The sequence below is a fragment of the Ovis aries genome, chromosome 3, assembly GCF_016772045.2.
Source record: "Ovis aries strain OAR_USU_Benz2616 breed Rambouillet chromosome 3, ARS-UI_Ramb_v3.0, whole genome shotgun sequence".
Taxonomy (NCBI): Eukaryota; Metazoa; Chordata; class Mammalia; order Artiodactyla; family Bovidae; genus Ovis; species Ovis aries.
Window position 1 is genome coordinate 83,698,511 of NC_056056.1, and position 26,801 is coordinate 83,725,311.

At 42.3% G+C, this 26,801-nt stretch overlaps 1 protein-coding gene across 10 annotated transcripts in view; it reads left to right on the forward strand.

The window, feature by feature from the left end:
- The window catches only part of SLC8A1 (solute carrier family 8 member A1), a 458,773-nt gene that overhangs the window by 50,580 nt on the left and 381,392 nt on the right, over window positions 1-26,801 (forward strand). For 4 of the 10 annotated variants that reach the window (XM_042246260.1, XM_042246261.1, XM_042246257.1 and 1 more), the window contains exon 1: window positions 18,425-18,562. The exons of 2 other annotated variants lie outside the window; for them this stretch is intronic. In XM_042246260.1, coding sequence (XP_042102194.1) covers window positions 18,524-18,562 — 39 coding nt within the window. In that variant the 5' untranslated portion in view covers window positions 18,425-18,523. Of the gene's footprint in view, window positions 1-18,408; window positions 18,563-19,010; window positions 19,175-19,806; window positions 19,857-26,801 lie in introns of those variants that run through there. 4 more of the 10 variants (XM_027966900.3, XM_060412237.1, XM_012173106.4 and 1 more) reach the window with 3 other exon arrangements.

Sequence of the window (26,801 nt, forward strand, 5' to 3'; positions counted from 1 at the left end):
CCTTAATTGCTTTGCTTTCATGCCCACATATAAAATTCCCCTGGTTTAGATATAGGTCAAGTCTGTTTATAGTCCATCTCAGGCTACTCCTTTCCCAAGAAAGAAGAGTGCACAGTATTATAGATGTGATGCTCTATTGTTTCATTTGTTAGATGATGCATCACAGCTGGGTAAACATCTTCTAAATGTTTCAAGATTTGCCAGCATGGTATATTTTATGTGGTATATGGTATATTAAAATTAGGTGTTAAGTTTCAGTTAGGAATGAGTCTTGCCCTATCTTGCTAAAGTTATCTGATATTTGTAATTTAAAAAAAAATCTGTTTCAACTCAATGCAATTGCAGATCATTTCAGATTTCCTGTCAACTTTATTGCCCTGGGGTATATGAATACAGTATTTCCAGACAGATGCCTGAGTTCAGTAACTACTTATTTTAATAAAGGGTGTGCTTCCTCTATGTGACTGATGGAGAAACATTATTTTTAGGCAGAAAGAGCAATTCAGTGTGCTTAGCTCACAATTCATTACCATCTCAGTACATAGGATGATGGGGGAAGTAGTCTGTCCCTGTCTAACAGGGGCTGATATTGCACTGGTGCCATAAGAGTTTAGATGTTGATGAATAAGGTCATCTATTCCAGAGATGTGGTGGCAGCGAATTAAGTAAGATATTCTCTGTGTGGTTAAGATTTGTCGGATAAGACCTTCAGGGCAGAGAAGAAGTAAATGAGAGTCTTATGGGAATGGAGTGGTCAAGAAGGCAAAAAATAGACTTGAGCAGATATTCCTGTGTTCAAGTCCCAGCTTAGGATTTTATTAGCTGTGTAAACATAGGATTTTCTCTCTCATTTATAAAATAAGGTTATCAATACTTGCATCAGAGGATGGTTCTAAAAATTATACCATATAGTATGTACAGAGGTTCCATGTACCACAGAGCATTAGCACTGGAAAAGGTTTCTGTTTGAGCAACTGAACCTTCAATGTAAAGCTGCCTTCAGTCCAGTTCAGCAGAAAATCAGCAATTTCACAGGTGATAAGAAGCATCAAATCTAGACATAAAATTTTAAAAGCTGGCTTGTAGAAATCATAGTATATAAAAACCACTTATCTGTTTATAATCTGCACCATGAGATTTAAGTGTAAGAAGAAACAGTGGTACCTGCTAGGCTTAAATGACCAGAAATTTTATTTGCAAATTGAAAATTGATTTATTGTTTTTTTTTATTAAATAAGTGATTGAAAATGCTTTTTTATTCATAAAAATAAATAAAATTAGTATTTATTTTCATGGTTAATTGTGAAACAAATTCACGTATTAATGAAAGTAACTAGAGAGAGTTACTCAGATGCTACCATCCAGACATTAATAAATATAAATAACATTTGAAAGGATAGGTTTCAGAATTTTTCTATGCATATATCAACATAGCTGTACCCATTCACATAAAATTATTCATTTTACAAATAAAGCATCCAGCTATTTGTAATATGCTTTTAACACAACATATGTACATGTCAATAAAGATCAATATTCCATACCGATCTATATATGAATCTTTTTATGTCAACACAGAGCTGTAATTCCATCTTTAATGGCTGCCATGATGATTGTCATGTTACACAGTCGATTATTAGACGCTTAGATTGTTTGCAATAAGTTTTTGCTACTATAAACAATGCTGTGTCAAATTTCTGTGCATTTATATTTGTACAGACGTTTCAATTATTGTCTTGGAATAAGTTACTTGAAGTAGATTTACTTTGACTAAAGGGCTGCACAATAAAAATAAAAAGGTTGCCAGATTGCCCTCTAGAAAAGCTATTTAGATTTAAACATAAAGGGAAAAAGTTTCCATGAAGTATGGAGCTTTAATTAAATTAATGTTATTTAACATTTTTACTTACATCCTGTTTTCTAAAGGAACTACATAGACTTGTATATTATTTCAAATAAAAGAAAATAGGGAAAGAATGTACACAGGGGGAATTTATTGCAAGTATTAAAACACTGCTCAAATTGAACTTCAGGGTAACCAAAGAGATGATGAGAGTAGGCTCTTGGCTGAGATGCCTGTGATAAGAGACTGATTAAAAGGTGAAAAGCAAACAGAAGTTTAATAACATGTATATCCCCTGTATACATGGGAGATACCCAAGAAAACCAAGCAACCTCCTGAAATGGTTCAAGCCACCACCATAAATGCCTTCTCCAGTGAAAGACAAAAGGAAAATGTGATATCCAGAAGCAGCTTTAAAATAATCGAACCTGGGGCTTCCCTGGTGGCTCCTGCTCAGCCAGTGCAGGAGACATGGGTTCGATCCCTGACCTGGGAGGATCCTACATGCAGCAGAGTCACTGAGCCTGTGCCCCACCACTACTGAGACTGTGCCCCACCACTGCTGAGTCTGTGCCCCACCACTGCTGAGCCTGTGCCCCACCACTGCTGAGCCTGTGCCCCATTACTGCTGAGCCTGTGGCCCACCACTACTGAGCCTGTGGCCCACCACTACTGAGCCTGTGCCCCACCACTACTGAGCCTGTGCCCCACCACTGCTGAGCCTGTGCCCCACCACTACTGAGCCTGTGCTCTAGAGCCCGGGATGTGCCTCAACTACTGAAGCCTGCATGCCCTAGGGCCCGTGCGCCAGAGAAGCCACTGCAATGAGACACCCCAGCACAGCAATCAGAGAGCAGCCCCTGCTCACCACGAGAGGAAAGCAGTGAAGACCCAGCGCAGCCAAAAGGAGATAAATGAATAAAATCCTAAGCACATAAAAAAAGAAAGAAGAAGAATCAAACCTGAAAGGTGGAAGGGAAATCTCTATGCACAAAGCTATTTGTCACTAACCAGTGAGGCTGAAGTCAGGTAGATGGGAACTGGTTCTATGTCTCCTTGCCCTTTTATGCATATTAGAGATTTACTACAATAAAACACGAAGAATGCATTTAAATATAGATTATGGCATAAAAAATATTTATGTACGCTGGGAATACACAAAATACAGTAGAGCTACTTCAATTAAGAAGAAATTAAAAATAGAAATTATGATAATCCCCAACTCCTTTCTGTTTCAGAAGGAGCAAAGAACCATGTGGAAACACATGAAAAGTCTTCATAATCAAAATAATTGAGTGCTTGTTGATTTTAAAAATAACTGTTTAGATGACTAGGAAAGAGACAATTTCTCTAAAATGCAATAATAGTAAATAGTAAGAGTACAAAAATGCCACTTATTTTTTGAAAACTAAGTACCACTGAAATTAATATTATCTCAAAGTTATCTTTCCAGGGAAAATGCATGACTACAGTTTGAACACAATTTAGAGAATTCCCAGTCATGAAGGGAAAAATCAATAATTACATACCACCTCTCTTAGGCACAATGTGGATCAATTAATGTGAAGTAAACTTTGAAACCAGGAGTAAATAGTGAGACTTTATATCATGGAATCTCAATGTTTTAATTGAAGGAAGAGGCAGAGGTCAGTTCCACACTCTCATTTTATAGATAAACAACATGAGATCAAAGAGGCTAAAACAATTTGCTTAATGTTATACCCATACTCAAGAATAATTAATTTTATTTTTGCACAATCATAAGGTCATATATGAAAAGTCTTAAACCCAATTTTGTTATAAAAAATCATTTTGTGAAGATTATGAATGTGAGAGCCACAAAAATTCAATATAATTTAGTGTAATAGATAAAGATGGTGAACACACATGCTAGTGAATCCAAAAGTGTTTTAAAAACCACTAAAGGGGGAAAATGGTAATTAGGATTTAATTAAAGTGGACAGCATTCTGAAAGGAATAACAAGGACAGAAGTTATTTATGTGATTGTCATATGCAAAGAGATATGTCTTTTCTTTTAATTAAGGCAGAAATTGCCTCTGAAAAGAGCAAAAAGGTAGCAAATCATCATTCTGCAGGAGAAAATGGAGAGACAAAGACAACAGCCACCAGTGTTTTTAATTAAGAGGAGAACGATATTTTAGAAAAGTGAAGGAAACAGTTTAGACACTTGTCTTCCCTCCAGCCATATGTAACAGTACTTAGCAACATCACCCCTTGTTTAGGGGGGCAGTGCTACCGTGCAATCTATAGGGCGATGCTCTATAGAGCAAACCCTGTTATGAGTTGTTCCTTTAGTAGTGAGGTTGAGTCCATTAACCCCCATCACATTCTCAGCTTTGGACAGAAGGAGACTTTTTCAAGGTGGGCAGCTTGGGGGTAACAGTGAGTGGAGTCTTTGGACAGGTGAAAATTGAAGATGAACAATTGAGAAAGCTAAAAAATTGAAACTGACCCTCCTGAGGGTCAGATAAGCACCCCAAGGGACAGAATAAACACCATGTTCTAACCAGCTCAGCCTCTAGCCAGCCTTGGGGATCCACTCCACTCCTTTCAGAAGATTTAATTAGCTTCCCTCCTGGTATGCACCAGGTGGTATTTCACTCTCAACTTAATTCACCTTTTAGGACTTGTACCCTGCTTCTTTCTTTCCCTGCATATTCTGTTTTTTTGACAACCAGCTCCAATAAAGTCTATTATTAATCTCAATACCTAGGCACTATTATATTTAATGCTCTCTTGGGCCATTTAGAAATAATTTAATTATGTCACGTAATCATAAATAGGTTTCTTAAGGTACATAATATCTGTGAATTAACTTTCTAGCTTTGCCAGGCAAAAGGGGCTACAACAAGATACTGCCCTCAAAATTACCTGGCAGGGGTAGTAAGGAGTCTTATAGCATTCAAGGAGCAGGGTGTGATCAACTTGTGGACAGTCTTCTAACTGGTTAGTGGTGAGGTCACTGGAAGTCAGCATCAGCACCTTCTTGTTCCAACTGGTCTGCGGTATATGTGCTTGTGAGCAGGATACAGTTAACTTCTTCCACCTGGTGAGGGTTTCAGTATCTGCAAAACAGCTCAAAGGACAATACTTTGGCCACCTGATGTGAAGAGCCAACTCATTGGAAAAGGCCCTGATGCTGGAGAAGACTGAGGGCAGGAGAAGGGGGCGACAGAGGATGAGATTGTTGAATAGCATTGAATCAATAGACATGAGTTTGAGGAAACTCCAAGAGATGGTGAAGGACAGAGAAGCGTGGTATGCTACAGTCCATGGGGTCACAAAGAGTTGGACAGGACTTGGCGACTGAATAGCAGTAACAGCTGGCCACCCAACTGGATACAATAGCTGCAGAAAAGACCCTTGAATCATTTTCCAAGGAAAGCCTCCAGTGGGGCTCTGGGGAAGCTCTTCCTAAAGAGTGTATATCGGTCCAGAAATTTTTCAGTCAATTTCAGTTATTGAAAGAGCCACTTGTAATTGACTCATTCCCTTTACTTTTAAATTTCAATCTGATAATCACAATTGATTTAAATTTCTCTCCCAACACCTGCCCTTCCTTGCCATGGCAGCCTGCTTTTGTAAGAACTAAAGAGTTACAAACTCGAGAAGGTTATCCTTCCTTCAGACCCATCTTTCCCCTTTTATAAAAATACATTGCAGCAGTTTTTTAAACATTCTGAAATAAAATTAATTGATACTTTCCTGGTGATCCAGTGGTTGGGACATAGTACTTCCAATGCAGGGGCATGGGTTTGATTCTTGGTCAGGGAAGTTCTGCATGCTGCGTGGCCAAAAATGAATTAATTGAAAAAAATAAGGAAGATGAAGTACTTCCCAATTCATAACAAATGATAATAGAACATATTTCCTGAATATTTTTTTTTCAAATTCTACCTACTAACTCTGATATCTGCCAATGTGTCTGCTTATTTGCCCAGTTGTGTCCGACTCTTTGCAACCCCATGGACTGTAGCCCATCAGGTTCCTCTGTCCCTGGGGTTCTCCAAGCAAGAATACTGGAATGGGTTGCCATGCCCTCCTCAATATCTGTCAATGTTTTCTAACAAATCAATGTTTTTTGATTTATGAAACTTGGGTCTCACCCAAGAAGATATGATGGAGCAGCAGGTGCCTGTCCCATGATGCAGCACCACCCCAAGGGCAACAGCTATAAATGCTGATTAACAAGTAACACTGGCATTGGTGAAGTGATTTTCCAAAATGGTGACTAGCTCTTGTTAAATTCCAAATGAAACAAAATAAAATGTTTTCTCAATGTACACAGTAGTTATATTCCTGGAAAAATCAATGTAAGTTGAAACATGCAAAAGATACTTGATTCATACTTAAAAAACCAGAGTAAGGTTCTACTCTTTGATAAAAATGCCCCATAGAATATTTGAAAGGTATTTGGAATGAAGGACAAATATTTATCATATGGGGCCATCTTGCACATTGCAAGATAATGTTTCATTCTTGGTCCAGTCCCATAAATATCCATGGCAATGTCCATATTATTGTGACAACAAGACATCCCAGTGAATTTCCAAAGTGCCCCTATGGAGCAGAACCATCTTAGCTGAGAACCACTACTCGAGAGACTTAGAGAGGAAAGGGATATGGATACAGTCTGCCTTCTCCCCGCCCTCCTTCACATTCTTGTAATTTTGCAGGGAATTGGGGAGGGGACACCTCTTGCAGCAAAGTTGTATCTCCTTCACGTTGGTCACTGCTACTGACCCATCTCATCGGTTACATGCTCAGGGTGGTTAGGTAGAGACTGCCACTGTCCCCCTTGGACAGAACCCTTTACTCAGCATCTCCTCCAGACTCTGGGGGAACTTCTGTGTGACTAGAGAATTATTATTTTAGATTGACTCCCCAAGGATGGCTTCACACAAAATCCATCTCATGTCCTGAGTCCTTGAGGAGTTTGCAGAGCCCATCTTCTTTCCCCACTAAAGCCTCACTTCAGAGACCACCCCATCCCATTTCTCCCAAGTGATCTTTCCTCCACTCCAGGAGTACACGATTCAGAAGTAAACTGATACTGGGAAATTTGATACCACTCTCACTTTTTTACAATTTTTAAAGCGATTTTTTCGGGAGCCTTCTCTGTTGACCTCAAAAAGGAGAAACCAGTTGAATACTGTCCTTCTACAACCCGTCACAGAATGGCTAGCTTACTGCACATAATCACTAACTTGCTTATATAACACACAGAAATGTTCACAGCAAATAAACAGGTGAAGAGATAGGAGTGTTTTAAAGTCATAAAATGCATTGTCTCCATTCCAGAATTGAGCCAGTGCTTTTTTGTTCACTTTGTCTATCAACAGTTCTTCTTATCCATAAGTTCATGAAAGTAATTTAGAAGCATGTCTGGAAGAAATGTGGGCATATAAAGAATGGGACTCTATCGAATAATCTAAAAAGCAAACTAGTAGAGAATTTGAGCATTGGTAATCATACAGGTGACCCCTGATAAGGCACAACAGTGATAAATAAAATCATGTCTAAAACACATGACTTAAGAAACTAAGTCTCTCCCTTAATACCAAACTTGGGAAGATATGTGTGAGCCAGGAGAGTAGGAAAGTGAAGAGAGTTTACTACTTACAAAGCTAATTGTTTCATATGAAACTAAAAGAAGTCCTCAGAATGAACAAGTAAGTTATCTTGATCTTAAGAATGAGATCAAATACCAAACTCTATAGTACTGGACTGCCCTTCCTACCCTGTAGCCCCTGCTCACATCTCTCTCTCCCTCACTTTTTATGCTTCACCCCCACCTCAACCACTCCCACCAACCTACTAACAGTACTAGACTGCTCCTTCTCAACACAGGACCTTTGCACCTGAAGTTTCTTCTGCCCAAGGCTACACTGAATTCACCCTCCTCTGCCCTTAGCCAGTTCCTAGCTATTTTTAGACCTTAACAGACTCTCCTAAGAAAAGGTCAGCTCTCTCTGTTAGAAAGTTGTGTAATTTTGCTAATTCTGTTTTTTCCCAAGATAAAAGCTCCATTTGTTCACGTGTTCACCAACGACCCCTTTGTCTAATACAGTGCTCTCCTTAATACTCAAATAAGTGAGTGAATGAATAATTATCTATAACTGTATGAAAATGAATGTTGCTCCATCGTGTCTGACTCTTTGAGACCCCATGGACTGTCCAATCTATGGAATTCTCCAGGCCAGAATACAGGAGTGGGTAGCCTTCCCCTTCTCCAGGGGATCTTCCCAACCCAGGGATCAAACACAGGTATCCTGGATTACAGGTGGATTCTTTACCAGCGGAGGCACAAAGGAAGCCCAAGAACTGGAGTGGGTAACCTCTCCCTTTTCCAGTGGATCTTCCTGCCCCAGGATTCGAACTGGGGTCTCCTGCATTGCAGGTGGATTCTTTACCAACTGAGCTATCAGGGAAGCCCTATCAGGTAAATCCTGAAGTAGGAAATGGCAACCCACTCCAGTATTCTTGCTTGAGAAATCCCATGGGTAGAGGAGCCTGGTAGGCTACAGTCCATGGGGTCACAAAGAGTCAGATGTGACTGAGCCACCGAGCAAGGCAGGTAGATACCAAAATTCAAGCCCATGTCTGCAAAATCAAGCTGTTATCTGCTCTGATCATAAGACACTGTCCCTCACAGAAAAAGAAGATTCCAAACTTGTCAGAAAATTCATTATGGATTTTTCTAACATTAGTATTTACATATAAATAACTTAAAATTTGTTCAAATATATTTATTAAAGTAATTAAATTTATTTAATTATAGTTCACACTTAATTAAATGTTTTAAAATTTTACACAAATAACATTTCACCTTAATACAAGGAATGAAGATAAAAAAGCCTATGCTTTCTATTCAAAAGATAAGTCTTAAATATCAAGTGATATTAGTGATAAATTGACACTAGATTTCCCGTAATGACAAATGTACAGTTTTCTAGTGTGTGTTAGAGTGGCTCAAATGGTCAAGAATCTGCCTGCAACACAGGAGACCTGGGATCAATCCCTGGGTTGGGAAGATCCCTTGGAGGAGCACATGGCCACCCACTCTAGTGTCCTTGCCTGGAGAATCCACATGGACAGAGGAGGCTGGCGGGCTACAGTCCACGGGGCTACATCGCAAAGAGTCAGACACAACTAAGCAACTAAGCAAAGCACAAGGCTGCGTCACGAGATGTAAGAAACACATACAGAAAACCAAAACAGCTCTATCTTTCTTTTTCTTTAGCCAACAAATGCGATTGCTTTTAGCAAAAAATATTCTTTTGAATATATACAAAATCAAAAGACAAAAAGATTTGATTAAATGTAATGATTCCATTCAGGTTCCCTTCACTGATTCTGTATATTTCTAAAACAATGTTAAAAGAACCTATCGTTAAGGGAAGCAATAGGCTCTTTATAAAGTCCATACTTCATCAAAATTGGCTCCATTTGGCTTTCGCAAACAGCGGATTTAAACATCTGGAGAGATTTACTCATGGAGAGGCGGTAGAACCGAGTAGGAGACAGAATCTTTTTACCTGTTCCCTGGTTACAATTAAGCTCTAGCTGTCATACAAACACAGCCAGCTATTCTCTGCTTTCTACAACCTATTTAAAAGACAGCCGCACGTCCAGGGGACTAGGCAGTGGGAAGGAGAGTCAATTTAAGGCACAAAGAATGAGAGGGTGCATAGTCTGCGGAGAATGTAAACACGATACTTAAACCAACTAGGGGTCCTCTGCCCTTTATCACCGCTGAGCAGCTTCTCAGGGGTGAAGTGCTTCCCTTGCCTGCTGGAGAAGGTGATCCTGCCTCCCACCATGTTAGCAGACCTCTTTAAGGAGAGTTTCTAGAATACTAACAGCATTATAGAAGTCAGATGTGTTCCAATTGAAACCATCCATGATGATTCCTCTGAAAATGAAAATTCCATTTTTTAAAAAAATATTTGGCTGAGTGGGGGAATGGGACTCTGCCAAAAATTGAGCCAAGGCAAAAAGTAACTATTTCTTGCCTTTCTTCTCCAGTCACTGTCTCACTTGGCCTTCTGTGGGCTGTGACTATCTCTTCATGGGTCTCTTTATGCTTGACCATACCCACTCTTACAGGTCATTCACATAAGAAGCACCTTCTTAAAGCATTTGTCTGGTTTCAGGACTCACATGCTAAAAAATCTTCAGGGTCTAGTTCTAGCTCTGAGATCAAGTTCCAAGAGGTCATGGGAAGTATGTAATTCAGTTTTTAGTGACCACAGGACTTGGTTCATGCTGCTGAGTGGACTAATTGCTTACTATCTGCTGCCTGAATAATTTAAAAATTCAGTTATTTGCTACTAAATTTTCTTTAAATGACTGCTCTATAATAACGCATGTCCCACGAATTTGCATCATTTATGTAACACATACTTACTGATCATTTCATATGAGTTAGGTAGGCATTTGCAGTGTTGAATAATTTTTCCATCTAAAATCTGCCTTTTCTTGAGCAATATGTACATTCGGAGATACTTTTTTTTTTTTTGACAAAAGAAACCAGAAAACCAAAAAATATCTTTTAAGAGCCATAAAATATGAAATTCAGGTATTCTTTTTAGGCTTCAGATCTATTGCTGTCATCTCAAAGGAGAGCAATGAATAGGCCATAAACTGCTTTAGCCTGTGAGTTTTTAAGTAGACTTGAACCCAAGTATAGAAGATCTGGCAAATAAAAGACTATCCGTGCTAAATAAAAGTAGAAAAGAATGACAGGTTGGCTATTATTTCCATATTTGCAAATTTGCAAATGGTGATTTTTCCAATAATTAGATATTTGGCCACAGTTCAGATTCGTGGATGTGAGTGACTGTGTGCTTATGTAAGAGTGTGTGTGTATGTGTGTACGTGGTATCTATATTGTGTAATGTCAGATAAGAACGTGGGAAGAAGGACAAAGCAGGCGTGACAGACTCATGGAAAGCAGCACCGGAACCATCAATTTACATGTAAGGGATTCCCCTCCCTCCTCTCCAGAGGTGTTAATTTTGCGGCAAGTGGTTTACCCATGAGAACTCGCTTCTGTAATGTTTGCCATCCAGATGTATTCATTACATGCTATTCTTTAAATGAAACCAAAGGGGAACTTAGAATTCCTGCCGCAATTCTGCCTTGAAAGGAATATAACCATTTTATGTGCAGCTTCTGGCTGCAGTCTTATCTTTATGGAACAACTCTTGGGTCTATATCACATACACAAGCTCATGACTGCAGAGGTGCAAGCCGTGTGGCCAGGCCTCTGCACCTAGCCCTGATGAAATCCGGGAGCTCTGAGGTGGGAATTCCTAAAGGAACCTCAGCTCAAGGCAGGAACAAATGATCACACAAAGCACAGTGCTCTATCATTTCATTGGTCTGGGACTCTCAAAAAAGGACTCAAGCTGTCAGTGAGCAGTCTTAACTCTGAGCTCTGAAAAACTGACCACCTAAACTAGCACTTTCTCCCCGAAGTCTCTTATCTTGTTTTCCCTGCTTCAGTTCTTTCATGGGAGTATCTCCATCTGACACTATGTGTTAATTTATTTTGCTTTCTGCCTGTTTCTCTAGTGGAATGTAAATCCTAGGAGGGTGGGAACTTTTACTAATGTTTTCACTATTGTGCCTTGAGCATCTGGGACAGTGCCTGGCCCAGAGTAGGTCCTAATAAATATTTTTTGAATGAATCATAAAGAGATGAATGAAAAAATGAATTAATATGACTTTTCAACTGTGTTTTGTCTCTGCTCTCCCCAGTTATTTTGGCTTTTTATTTGAGTTGTTTAATGACTGGTTTTGAACCTCTCAGGAAATTATTTGGTTCCTTGATTTTCAGAAATTAATAAATGAAACTATAAGAACAGTATCCATATAAGACATACCTGAAGAACCCCTCTTAACAGGAAATAAGAGATTCTCTGACATGCTTACAAACTGGGTCAAACAAGAGCTTAAAAGTAATTGCTGAGATAACTGACAAGGGGTCAGCTTACAGGCTCAAGCCTGAGGCTTGGTCAGATTGCCATCTCTGTGTGGTCTGGCCTCCTGCTCTGCCTGTCATCACAGAGCAGGTGGCCAGGCAGGACTGTGAGTGTGGATATGGTGACTATTGTCAGTTGCAAACTAGGGCCTGCACTGTAGCTAGGAGATGTTTGCTATTAAGTTGCAGTTTACACTGGACAGAGGCCAAAGTGTTTATTTTCCCCTATGATCCAAACCCCTATTTTGTCTACATAGGCTAGCCCCCGACCCCACCGATAGGTCAGGGGACAGTTATGTGCTTCATTAATTTATCTATGAACCCAGAGCTCCTCTAGATGCTGGGGTCTGACAGGTAGAGGCCCTGCAGTCTTAGACTTGGCTTTATTGATCATCTCTTCCAACCTGCTCATCTATCTTTGTAAGGTAATTTACAGTACCCATTTGAGTTTCTTAGAGACTCAAAAAAGGCCCTTAAACATTTTTAATTTCTCTTAATTTTCCAAGAAGAGTCTGCATTTTTGTGTTCTGTTAAATACCAATGTTCAGTGTAGTAGCAGGATAGAAACAGAATTATGGCAGATGTAAAGACAATTTTTCCACTTGTGTTTATCACTAATTAGTTATTTGACCCTAGGCTAGTGGTTAGCTCAAGCTGAACCTAGAATCAACCAAGAAACTTAAAAAAAAAAGCCAGTGTCCATACTCCAGACCAGTAGGAACAAAATCTCTAAAAAGTGGATCTGGTCTTCAGTATTATTTTGAAACAACTGATACTTATGTGCAGCTAGGATTGGGCAAATCTGTCTGTACTTTCTCAGCTTGTAAAAATGAGAGTAATCATAGTTCCCTCATTAGCGCTTAAGCATTTCTTACCTAAAATTTAGGTTGTAGATGTCAGATAAATTTACTATCTATACAACTAACACTCTCATTTTGGTCTACACTCTCAGAATTTCTTAAACAAATCCAAAGATGGCAAAGACTTTTGTGAGACAGAATAATATTTTAAAATGAAGGGGAAACAATATAGTTTCTGAACTTTCCTACTTTGCAATTGCTAAGGACCCTTTAGGTCATGCTGTGTAAGATTCTGAGTTTTTAAATAGATAAGAGCATGTAATGTCATTATTTCCAGATACTCCAGTGGTAGCAGAATCAGCAGCATTAAGACCATAGCTTAAGTCACCCCCAAATTCAGTCCATTTCTCCCTTAGGTATCTTTGTTATAAACATTTTCAAGGGCTACTGTCTGGGCACTGTGGTCTCTACTAAAATATTGTCAGTTCTCAGAAGAGTCTAATCAGTGGTCAGCAATTGGAAATGCAGCGAGGGAGCTATAGATCATAGGCAATGCCAAAGAAAGGAGATTTATTGAAAGATCTAAAGTACAATCTTTCAGGGACATTGCTTTAGAACTGGATTCTGAGGAATAAACTGCCTGGTACAGAGGACTCTGGGGATTTCATCTTGAGTCCCTATTGATGCAGTCCTTGAATCGATGTTGATGAAAGTTTGTGCAAACTTGGTGAAAAAGTTTATGTTCTCTAGATAAGGTCCTCTGTTAAGAAAATTAATGCGACAGAAAAGCCAAATCTTCCTTGTACTGGAATTTCCTAAAAATGGCTCTGTTGGAAATTAAACCCTGAGATTATATTAGAGAGGGAATCATAGGAAAAGAGAAACATATAGGAAAAGAAATATTGTAATCCAGGGAGGATGCAGTAACCACACTGTATTGATAAAATTGGAAAGCACACAGCAGTTTCCCTCATTATAGAGAGGGAAACTACTCTCAACCATAGGGACATCCACTCTCCCGGATTATTCATTGTGTAGAATTCCATATAACAAAAACCACAGTATAAAAATGAAACTGTTAGTCACTCAGTTGTGTCCAGCTCTTTGCGACCCCATGGACTGTAGCCTGCCAGCCTCCTCTGTCCACGGAATTCTCCAGGCACAAATGCTGGAGTGGGTAGCCATTCCCTTCTGCAGGGAATTTTCCCAACCCAGGGATGGAAGCCAGGCCTTCTGCACTGCAGGCAGATTCTTGACCATCTGAGCCATCAAGGAAGCCCAAATAACAAAAACCACAGCATAATCATTATCAGTAATGCGATGGCCTGATTATGTTGAACCTAATTATATAGAAACTTTTATTTTTTGCTTCTTGGATATAATTTTTATGGAAATTTACCAATAACAATAATAATACCACTTATTGAGTAATTTCTGTGATAAGGCAAGTACATATATGTCAAGCACGTTATATACATTTATCCTTTCCATAACTCCCTGAAGGAGATTTATGATCTAGGTTTTCCAGAGAAAGACACTGTGGTTAAAAAAACTTTCCAAGGTCACACAGGCAGAGGTGATATTCAAACCCAGAGAGTCTGACTCCAAAGCCTATTTCTTAACCAGTCTCTGTTCTTCTCTGACCCACTAGTTGATCTAGATAATGATTCTGCCATTGAGTTACTGACTGGTAAACTCACCATTGGTAAAGTTTGGGAAGTACAAACTAGATAATGTCCTCATTGTACTGAGACAGAAATAGAAAATGAAAGTGTCAGGATTTTGCACAAGGTCAACTGTTGACTGTAAGTTACTCAAATGCAGAAGTGCAAGTCTCTGGTATGCAGAGACTGTGACAAATTCAGAGGAAGTGGTTGACTTCACAGTGACAGAGCACTGAGGAAGAAAGGGTTATAACTGAGTCCACTGGGAAGGTTGCTCCCACCCACTGGCATGGGCCACTGACTAGAACGGGTTCAACTGTTCAGAGCAAAATAAAGAAGTAAAAGTTTAATTGCAGGAACAAGATCCCAGGGAGGTCTTAGAAGTCAACAAGAATCCCCACAGTCACCTGTGAAGTAAAAACTGTGGGTCCAATTAGCAGCAAAGAAAACCTGGTCCAGTGTTTCACCTGAGGTTCCCGTGCAGGAGAATGGCTAAAACTAGGGATGCTAAAATGCTTTTTTCTTATGAGGAAATCAGTTTCAAACTAAACCAATGAAGGAGCAGACAGGTGAATGGTGAACATGGGCAGGATAGGAAAAGACGTGGGGGGTTGCCTAGAGCTATATTCAGTTCAGTTCAGTTCAGTCACTCAGTCGTGTCCAACTCTTTGCAACCCCATGAATTGCACCACGCCAGGCCTCCCTGTCCATCACCAACTCCTGGAGATCACTGAAACTCACGTCCATCGAGTCAGTGATGCCATCAAGCCATCTCTTCTTCTCCTGCCCCCAATCCCTCCCAGCATCAGAGTCTTTTCCAATGAGTCAACTCTTCGCATGAGGTGGCCAAAGTATTGGAGTTTTAGCTTTAGCATCATTCCTTCCAAAGAACACCCAGGACTGATCTCCTTTAGGATGGACTGATTGGATCTCCCTGCAGTCCAAGGGACTCTCAAGAGTCTCCTCCAACACCACAGTTCAAAAGCATCAATTCTTCAGCGCTCAGCTTTCGTCACAGTCCAACTCTCACATCCATACATGACTACTGGAAAAACCACAGCCTTGACTAGACGGACCTTTGTTAGCAAAATAATGTCTCTGCTTTTGAATATACTATCTAGGTTGGTCATAACTTTCCTTTGCAAGGAGTAAGCATCTTTTAATTTCATGGCTGCAGTCACCATCTACAGTGATTTTGGAGCACCCAAAAATAAAGTCTGACACTGTTTCCACTGTTTCACCATCTATCTCCCATGAAGTGATGGGATCAGATGCCATGATCTTCGTTTTCTGAATGCTGAGCTTGAAGCCAACTTTTTCACTCTCCTCTTTCACTTTCATCAAGAAGCTTTTTAGTTCCTCTTCACTTTCTGCCATAAGGGTGGTGTCATCTGCATATCTGAGGTGATTGATATTTCTCCCGGTAATCTTGATTCCAACTTGTGTTTCTTCCAGTCCAGCGTTTCTCATGATGTACTCTGCATTTAAGTTAAATAAGCAGGGTGACAACATATAGCCTTGACGTACTCCTTTTCCTATTTGGAACCAGTCTGTTGTTCCATGTCCAGTTCTAACTGTTGCTTCCTGACCTGCATACAGGTTTCTCAAGAGGCAGGTCAGATGGTCTGGTATTCTCATCTCTTGAAGAATTTTCCACAGTTTATTGTGATCCACACAGTCAAAGGCTTTGGCATAGTCAATAAAGCAGAAATGGATGTTTTTCGGGAACTCTCTTGCTTTTTCAATGATCCAGTGGATGTTGGCCATTTGATCTCTGGTTCCTCTGCCTTTTCTAAAACCAGCTTGAACATCTGGAAGTTCACGGTTTATGTATTGCTGAAGCCTGGCTTGGAGAATTTTGAGCATTACTTTACTAGTGTGTGAGATGAGTGCAATTGTGCGGTAGTTTGAGCATTCTTTGGCATTGCCTTTCTTTGGGATTGGAATGAAAACTGACCTTTTCCTGTCCTGTGCTATATTAATACACTGAAAAAGCTCCAAGTGCTGAAAAAACAAAACCAAAAACAAGGATGGTAACTTGACCTAAGTCATTCAAAGTGAAATGAATTACAATGAAGTATTTGTTTTCCTCATGCTGAAAAATTGTCAACTGCTTTACTACAATATTAAAATTTGGGATACCCCTGATCACATGTCTAATTTTCCTATAGGCTGGACAAAAGAGTAGAGTAGTGCCTAATTCATAACATTTTCATTTGGTTTCAAATGAGCTTGCAAAAAGTTCCCCTGAAGGTTTGTAGGCAAATAGTTCTTAAAAATCTGAACCATCTTTAGAATATACCAAATCTTAATAATATCCCCATGGAGTCTGCAAGACGGTTATGCTAACTGGGATAGATAACAGTGGAGGCCCACAACTGTTTCCTAAGTCCAAAGGAAAGAATGGCAATCAATACACAAGAATACAACTAGGAAATAGCATTGCCATCGGAATGTAAGTCACTGTCTTCCTACATACAACATTTTTCCTTTCCAAAGTCACAGCCTGAGCAGCTTATTTTCTTACCTAGAGCTTTGTGCCAGTGATGTAGCCTTTGATAATTCTTGTAATAAAAATCCAGTCATGTATGACATTTAGGAGGGAATGAAAGGTTTGATTTGCCTTGAGCCCCAGGAACCCTTATAAAAATGCCTTTAGTGAGAAATGAAAGGAAAAAAAAATTAAGGGGTCATAAATTGAACTAAATCAAGAATGGTGCCAAGTCACTAGGCTACCTTTTAATGGTTCTAGGAAACAGAGAAGACCAATGAATGTAGTTCCCCCCTCAAATATTAAAATTAACCGAAATAGTCTAAACTGGGGGGAAAAACAGGAATAAAGAGCACATGATGTTGTCTTAATGCCTTCTCAACTGCTGACAAGATAGATTTGGGGCACTACTGGAATACAGACATTTAAGAGCAGGGCTTTTATCACCCCATGTGTCACAAGCATGCTTACACTCTGAAGAAAATCTGAATTTTCACTAAGTGATCCATAATAGCAATAACAGGCCACACCCTTTCTACAAAATCCATTCCAATGAGACGTACTCCACTCACATTTTCATTTAGCTCTTGCATTCAGTCAGCTTTGTCCTATTTCCTATGGGTGGAGTCTAGTTATATGCCTTTCCCAATGTCATTTGCAAAGCAGCAACTTTTCTCTTCAAGCCCCTTTCCTTGAGTGTGAGCCAAATGCCTGCCTCTCACACTCTTGAAGGCAGGACCCTAAGTAATTTTTGTCTGAGGACATATGCTAACAGGGAGGTGGCAACCTTCTGTGTCTCTCCACATGTCATTCTATTCACATCCATTAGTCAGTACAGTCTAATAAAACGTTTGTGTGAAGAGTGGCTTCCGAGAAAGTTTAACTCATCGCAGAGGAGAGGAACATGTTCTTGAGGAAGAATGATTCCTGGGAATATACAAGTCAAGAAGCTTGGAGTTTCCTCTAACAAGCTGAGTGTCCACAACCAACAGGAGGAGGCTGCCTGCCTCTGTTAATAAGAGTGGTCCTCATTCAGGCAGCATCACCATCACTTCTGAGTTTGTTAGAAGTGCAGATACCAGGCCTGTTTCAGATTTACAGCATAAGAAACTGCAGTCTCCAGCTGATTCATATGCAGGTTCACGCTTGAGGAGCATTGGCCTAGAACATGATTCTCAACCTTGGTTACACATGAGGCACCAACCAGGGAAGCTTAAAACTTAAAAATAATTATTGATGCCTGAGCAACCCCTCACCCACCCACCCACGCCGGTGCAAGAGATTCCAAGATATCCTCTCTGGGGTGTGGCCTAAGCATTGGGATTTTAAAAAGCTCCCCAGGAGATTCTGAGGTGCTGTCAGAATTGCGAACCACTGGCAAAAAGGCAAAGGAGGGCTACTTTTCCTACCCCTCACACCCTTTGCCTCACAGTCAAACAGCCAGCGGGTTTCCTGGAGTGAGAGTTTCTCTTTTCCTGTGACCTGGCAGCCCAGAGCCGGGCTGTAAGTACAGGGCTGGGTGGGTGGGGGGAGTCTACTAAGGAACGTAACTCTGAGTCTGATCCTCCCGTCTCCTTCCCACCCTCACCCCTCGACACAGCTGCCACTGATCTTCCACACTTAAGCAAACCACACCAGTGAGTGGCGAACATCAACCCGTGCTTGAAAAATACCAACTTGGAGCCCGATTTGAGAAGCTACATCAGAGTCTCGAGATGCGACGCTACAATCTGCATTTTTCACTAGCTTCCCAGGTGTGTCTGATATGCAGCCAGGTTTGTGAACTCCACCGCGGGTCTAGCCTTTCATCCTGCCAAATCATTAAGGGTTCTTAAGGATGAATGAGCTGTCAAGAGGGCGAGGGCCTGGCGCAGTACTCCTTTATTAATTATGGCGAAGTGATGTATTGGCAATGATAATGCTTCTCTTGGAAAGGGCAATGAATGGTTCGTCGATTGCTGCATTAGATGTTTCCCAGCTTAACCTTATTGCTCAGCTTTTACTCCTCTCTGTAGTTTTAAAAGCTTCAGGGCTTTCTCATTAAACAGCCTCTTGGTCTCTATTCTCAGGTGAGCTGCAATCTTAGAGGGAAACACCAACAAAGGAGAAGAGAATCTTTCGGAGTTCTTGGCTGGGAAATTACCCCCCCCCCCGCCCCCCCAATCCTCCTTCCTTATCTGCTTGTGTCAGCAGCTCCTAGCTAGCGTATTTCTGGACAGTTCCGATAAGTAGGAAAAACACGGAGTGAGGATTTCAGAGAAAAATCATTGATATATCCCCGGATCCCTTTGCTAAAAGAAAGCTTTCTTTAGCAGAGGGATAGAAAGTGGAGGAAGAAAGATATATCTGGATGAACAATTTCAGAGGTGAGAAACGGGTAGGCAAGCCGGGGTTGGGGTTCTGTCTGTGGGTGAGGCGAGGAAGGCGGCAAAGAAAAGTTGCAGCGATGGTCTGCGCGTGTAACCCACGGGTTGGGCGCCGGGGAAAGCGCTAGCACGCGCGGCCCGAACGCACTGCAGGGCCGAGAGCTGAGAGCTGGGAGGACGTCGACAGACCTCCGCGGCAGAGGCTGGGAAGCTGGAATTGTTCCCCTCTGGCTCGCAGCTCCAGAAACCGGCCAGCTCCGCTCGTCCGCGGTGGCCGAGGGCGCCGGCGTGGGGCGCGCGTGGGGCCCGGGCGCCGGCGGCGGCTGGGGGGAGCGCGCGTGAGAGCGAGTGCGAGGCTGCGGGCGGCGGGCGGGCGAGTGTGCGCGGGAGGGCGGGAGGGAGAGAGGGAGGAGAGCGCGCGCGCCGCCCGGGCCCCGGCCCTCCCAGCCTCCCGGCCTCCGCGCTGCCTCCCGCCCGCGCGCACCGGCTGCCCGCCGCCGCCGCCGCTCCTGCTCGCGCCGGCGCTGCACCGGAGCCTACCCGCCGCCCGCTTTGTGCTTCCCCCCGAAGATGGGAGCGACCTCTCCCAGCTCGGGAGCTATTTAAAAAGGAGGGAGTGCGCCGTTTTTCCTACTAGCGTGGAGGAACCGGAGAAGCATCCAGTCACACTCCCCCAAACCAGGTAGGATCTTCTGATGGGCAGCTGAAGGGATTTGGTCAGATACCGCCAACTATTTTCCATTTGTTCAGAAGGCTCCAGTTCCCTCCGCTTTGGCAAAGGACCGGCTCCTAAATTGTGTGTGTCTGTGTGTGTATTATCTCTACCCATATCTGGGGTGTGCGCGCTGCTCGGAGAGTGAAATTGCTCGGGCTGGTGCGCCTGGTCGTTGAGTGTACCCGCCTGCCGGAGGAAGAAAGGGCTGCTAAGGAGGGGTGCTGCACCCTGCACCGCCTTGGGCTTGAGGATTCAGGGCGCTGAGAGCGAAGTCCACCCGGAATGCAGCGCTGCTGGGGATCCAGGCGTCCCCACCCACTGGGCTCAGTTCCGTGGTCATCCGTCCCCCCGGTAATCCCTGGGGTCTTCCCCAAGCCCACACTCGAGAGTTTCCTCTTTTCCGGCCAGCCCTGGGTGCTCCTTCTGTAAGGACTGCGGAAAGGAGGGAGGTGTGGCCGGGGCGGGGGGGACAGGCGAGGGAGGGATGCAGCGGCGGGGGGAGGGGGGGAGTGGGCTGCAGGGTCCCAGCCTTCGGGCACTCTGCTAGAGGGTGCCTTGGGGATGCTGCGCGCACGGGCATCTTGCCCCCGAGATTCGAGGGGAACTTTGCCGCTGCATTATCCGCCTCTGCCTCTGGAGCTTTGCTGGCTTTTGGGGAAATGGTCTGTGTTCTGAGATGTGAGGATATCCTTCTTGGCTCCTCCTTAATGAAAAAGAGGGAGGTCTTATGGGTGGACAGTCGGCTACGGAAACCAAATCTGCAGAGGCGATGCTTTTAAAAATACAGTATGTGTGCATCCTTGGCGTATAAAATCCCCTTTCCCTCGTGGCTTCTGGATGAATGGCTTGGGCTGGCAATTCGTATTTCCCTCTCCAGACAAAGTGGCAATGGTTGGGTTCTGAGCAGAGTGATCGAATGTAACAAAGAATTTTGTGAAGAAAGCGTTGTGCATGGTGTCCGCAGTCGGTGGAAACAAAGTCCGGCTTTGCTCTAGGTATTTATTTAACCCCCCTCTTGCCTGGCTCCCTTGCAGGCGCTATCTCTCTACTGCTAGTCAGCCACTAGTGGTTGTGAATATAACAATACAAACTTTGTCCTGCTGGAGGTGTGAAGACTAAAAACAGAGAGAGAGAGAGAGAGAAAGGATATCATAGGTGTAGTGGAAGGAGCTTTTTAAAATATGACGGTCGTAAAGACGGTACAGACATCCGTGTCATGGAGGAGCTGGTGGAGTAGGTGGAGAGTCTGATCAGATCTGGTTAAAGGCATAGCTTTTGAGTCTCTCCAATTAGAGCAACTGAACAGCCACAATGTAGTATCTGTGTGAAGATATCCTGAGGGAAATGGGGAGCAATCAGGAGGGGATTCTGAAAGCATACCTCCCGTCCACAACCCCCATAACATACACACTCACTCCTCACTCACAGGTTTCTCTTTCTCAGAGCTGCTCCCGCAGCAAGTCAGGCAAAGGGAGGAGAATATATTTAGATATTTCATTCATTTCAGAAAAGAAAACAAAGCTGTAATAGGAATGATTGCTTTTAGGTTGCTCTCTGTTACTTGGATTTACCTCTATGGGTTTGCTAAACTTGCTTAATTTTGAGGTTAGCATGAAAAAAAAAAGGAGGAAGGAAGAGAACTAGCTCGCTCCATCTTTGGGGCCTCCTGAATGAGAAGGCGGGGACAGATCCACTTACTTCATCAGAAGCATAATGTATTTTCTTAAATGGTTTTCATTTTAGGGACTCTGCCTGCTTGAAGGATTCCATTTGGATCTGAGGGCTAATTCGTTATTTCTCCCACCTACTAAAGAAGGAGCCGTGATTTTTCTCCCCTAAACTGGCTCTTTGATTAGATATGGCATGACTAATTCCTAGGGGAAAAGTAAAACAAACAAACAACAAAAACCTGCACAAAGGTAAACTGTTATTTACTATTGAGCTGTGCAGGGACAGCAAAGGATGTGTGTCTGTGACAATCAGACTTCCTTTACTCTGCCTTGAAACCTTAGCAGGACTGTAAGAGGAGTGTAATGAATTAGAATATGAAGGCTGTGCTTTACCTCTGTGTATCTACCTACTGTCAGTTTACTTTATCTTACTATTTAATGGTTTCTACTGTATCTTTTCAGATTAAGTACTGGATAACCCTTATGTTGATCATGAAAGGGGAGAAAAATGCATGGCCCAGCAGTGTTTTAACTCCAAATAAAATGACAAAAAGAAAGTGAAATTTCAAAAGGAAGGTGAGGTATAGTCAGTTACACCTACAGGACCATTTGTAGAAATTGTATTAATTGCTCTCTCTAATAACTCACTCTTTTGAAAATTAAATATTTCAAGAGAGCTTCAGCATTTTGTTAGCAAGCTATATTTAACATGGTTTTTTTCCCTAGACAAAAATAGTTTTATCTTGCAATGTAAATGCATATCTCCTTCCCTGAAGTACTTAATCTGTTTCTTTGACAAAATAAATGGTGAAAAAAGCTCTGTAGATCCTACCAAGTTGCATTTCCCCTTTAAAGAAAGTATAAAGCATGCATTTAGCTTATGGATGGGTTATTCTCAAAGTAAGTGCATTTGGGGACTGTACCATCTGGTTTTCATGTTGTAGTTCAGTAACAGAGGCCCTTTCTCTGTGATGCCTTCAGGTAGAGGGAGAAAAGCAAGTAGGTGAGAAGCAAGCAATCTGTCCCATCATCATGGAAATACACAAGATCTAAATTGAAGTAGAAATTAAATGTGGAAAAAGAAGCACAACAAAGAGGATGGTAGAGCACATAGCTTGCACGTTTGATATTTTTGCAGTGTGTATCTATCTATGTTGCTTGTATCTGAACATTGTTGCTTGACATTGGGCTGACAAAACTTAGGAATCAACATGCCGAGATCTCACTTCTTCTTGAGCCGTCCACCCTCTTCCCCCGCCCCCCCCCTTAATGGGTGAGTGTCTCTTGTCAAAATATCTGTCAGTATCCTACATCCTCAGGGTCAGACCCCTCCCCATAACCTGTACCAAGAAGTCTCCCATCTGATCAGATTCTCCTGCTCCCTCTTGTGGCTAATGTTCTGACTTTCTCTGGATTTCAGAATCCATTCCTTCAGCTGCCTATCAATTTGGTTCTAATTTTCAGTGGTAACTGGGGCTAACAAAGCTGGTAGATTGCTGAACTAGCTGTTTCCAATTTTCTCTCTGAATAAAGGGGGATCTACCCCCTAGAGATGCTGAGACGTCCTTGAGATTTAGTGGACGCAAATGTCACTTGTTCTCTGACTCTTTAAGATGGACTAGGTTCTGGGAAAGTGAGCTTGCAGAGTCTTGCTCTGAGATTTTGACCTGGACTCAGGGCTAGTTCGGTGAGGCCTCATCAAGTGCAGTGGGATTATTTTCAGTTGTTTGTTTGTTTTTTTTTTCCTCTTCCTAAAGATAGCTCTCCCTCTGTGAAAGTGTCTGCATCTCTCTCTTTTCCTGCCTCCCTCTGTCCTCAGCCTCCTGTGCGTGTGGGCATACAAACACATACTCTTCACAAAAGATATTTTATACAACACATCTTTTGAAAACTTCCAACTAATAAATGACTTAGATTCTCAGCAGGGTTTGAATATCAAGCTGCTCTTTTTCCGAACTGGAGACTCCTAGGGTAAACTACTCTTCCTGATACGTTTTCATCACCAGCAGTTGAGAATACAAATGAGATCAGGCGTCTTTTACTAGTGTGTTGATTCAATTTGGAAGACAGTTGCTCCCCGCTCTTGGGTTTCAAGTGTTTTCTGTAGGCTCTCTTTGCTGACAACTCTGTATTGAACCCTTAAGTGTTTTGTGTTTACCTTTGTGATTTCTCCTTTGATGGGTGCAGTCAGGAGACTATAGTAAGTACAAAGTTTCATGAGAATCCTATTTTCCCTTCATCTGAAACTTTGTAGCCAGTTTTCAGGAGGAAGAGGAGACCATGGGGGGAGGGGGAAAGCACCGAAGTGATGAAAAGCAGCTGAAGTGATGAAAGTGTGTTTGTGAGCAGGGCAAGTACATTGTAGGCAGCTGCCTAGAAAGTGATATGAGAAACACAGAACATGCCTGCATTCAAAGCATTTATCTATCGACCAGTGTAGGATCAGAAATTCTTACTATTCCAGGCATTCATTTAAATAAAGTAATTCTATCTAATAAATCCCTAATAGAATGCAACGGGATTACTTAGGAAAGAGTTCCCATTCATTCTCATAAACCATTCACATCTGTTCATTTATTAACTTGAGTTGGTTTGTCTGATCATCTGGCAGATAGAGAAGTCCCGAGGATCTGGAACACAGCAAGGTACAGAAGAAGTGAAAGAAATTTGAAACTGGGTTGCTGTCCGCTAGTGCCCCTAGATGGAGAAGGCAATGGCACCCCCCTCCAGTACTCTTGCCTAGAAAATCCCATGGACGGAGGAGCCTGGTAGGCTGCAGGCCATAGGGTCGCGAAGAGTCGGACACGACTGAAGCAACTTAGCAGCAGCAGCAGCAGTGCCCCTAGAGGGCCCTTCTTGTGGGGAAGTGCCAGGGAATTGGAACCAGGCTACTGAATTTGGGGGCTAGAAAGTAGCCATACAGAGGCAAAGATAAACTGGCACCCTGAAATTTTACTTCCAGGGCAGCAAAGGTAACAAGAGTTTCTTGAAAATTTAGCTTAAGTCTTCTGAGAAATGGATGAGATGTGTCCCCAATCCTTAAAATCTTGAATGGCTTCTGCGGTGTCATTTTGGAGTATTCCTACCATTCACCTAGAAACCTAGTGTGATACTCATTCAGACAAACATTTATTTTTGCATATGCAATAGACATATAAACATGAAATGTAAATATTAGAATCCATCTTAAGTTTTTTAGGAAAGAAAAATTCATCGCTTTATAGATGTCATTGTGTGTGAAGTCAGAAAAACAATTTCGTGGTTGAACCTAATGTGAAATGAAGTCTAACAGACATGAGAGTGATTCAGCAATTTACTTTAACCCAACTATGACATTTATCGAGCACTCAGTGTATGCACTGCACTGGGCTTTTCAGAGGATGCAGATGCTGAAGAGAAGTTATTTGACATTTGTTGAACACCCAGGATGTTCCAGACATCAGTCTAGGCACTTTACCTGTTTTCTCATGTAATACCCTTTCAAGGAAACATCCTGATCCTGACTTAAAGATGAAGACTATGGCTCAGTTAAAAAACTTGTCCAAGAGTGAGTAGGTGATGATACCAGTTTTTGAGGCTTTTCCAAAGCCTTGGTCTTTGTTCTTGTTGATGTACAGTCTGGAACACCAAAATACTGTGCTGAATGAGACAGGTGGCTATGGCTGTCTAATAAACCCAGTGCTCTAGGAGTTGAGAGGAAGAAGAGAACACTGGAAAAGGTTTCTTGGAGGAGGAGGCATTTTAGTTCATTCTCAAAGAATGAAAAGGCCTTTGAAATAAGCAGTCTGGCTATTTTTAAAACATGTAAACCACCCCCATCTAATTTATGACAAGGACCACCGCAGAGCAAGGTTAGGGCCATTTCCAAACTCCGGTCCAGCTGCATGTCCCAGTCAGGACCGTGGATCTGGAACCAGAGATAGCAGAAGCCGTTGCACATGTCTTTTGCATGGGGAACCGGAACGGATGATGAATTTCCAGCACGCCTTGAAGGAGGGAGGCTGTATCATGCACACATGTCTTTTGCATGGGGAACCGGAATGGATGATGAATTTCCAGCACGCCTTGAAGGAGAGAGGCTGTATCAGTCTGAGAGGTGAGGCAAGGAACATAGCCCCTGGCCACCTGTTGCTTCCTTATATTTGATGGTTATGGTTTCTGTGCCATCACAGGTGGTTTTTCTTTCCTTGCTGAGCACCAAGTGGCTCTGGTGCTTTCTCCCTGAAGCTTTTTCAGCTCCTCACTTCTGCTTCCCCTTAAGGTACAGGAACCAGGGCCCCCTTTGGCTCTGCTCTGTTCAATGTACAGCATCCAGTTTGGGGCAGGTTTCGAAAATCAGGCTGCTTACTTTACACACCAGCCACCACTTCCTCTGTGCTTCATGGTAGAGCCCCCAGAGTGAGTGGCATCAGACAGGGTGAAAGGGTAAAGCTTGGGGAGGAGCTCAGGCGCTCAGTCATCTGTGTTCCTTAGAAATTGCAGGTCGCCATTCTTCCAAATCTGCAAGGAGATCCAACCAGTCCATCCTAAAGGAGATCAGTCCTGGGTGTTCATTGGAAGGACTGATGCTAAAGCTGAAACTCCAATGCTTTGGCCACCTGATGCGAAGAGCTGACTCATTGGAAAAGACCCTGATGCTGGGAAAGACTGAAAGCAGGAGGAGGAGGGGACGACAGAGGATAAGATGGTTGGATGGGCATCACCGACTCAATGGACTTGGGTTTGGGTGAACTCCGGGAGTTGGTAATGGACAAGGAGGCCTGGTGTGCTGAGCTTAATGGGGTCGCAAAGAGTCGGACACGACGGAGCGACTGAGCTGAACTCTTCCAAATTCTGCCTTTCAAATGTTGGTTGATGTGAGCCACCTGGAGCTGAAATCAGAGTTGATATTGGATTCAGCTGGTAACTCTTCTCTACTGTCTGTCTGCTCCTGGCTGTGCAGCTGCCCCTGCCCCCTTTTCTAGAACTTCTTGTCATCATTTCTCATGCTGCTTAAAACCCTAGGTAGCTCTGGAAGACCACATCAGAGGTCATCTATTTTATATATATATATATATATATATATATATATAGAGAGAGAGAGAGAGAGAGAGAGAGAGAGAGACAAATAAGCAAATGGAGGCCATATGAAATTAAATGAATTCATAGAATGAAATGGGATATAGTTGGATCCAGATGTGTGACTCTGAAATTACTTTACTAAAGTTACATCTCTCTTTTTCTTTGATAATGTTAATAGAAA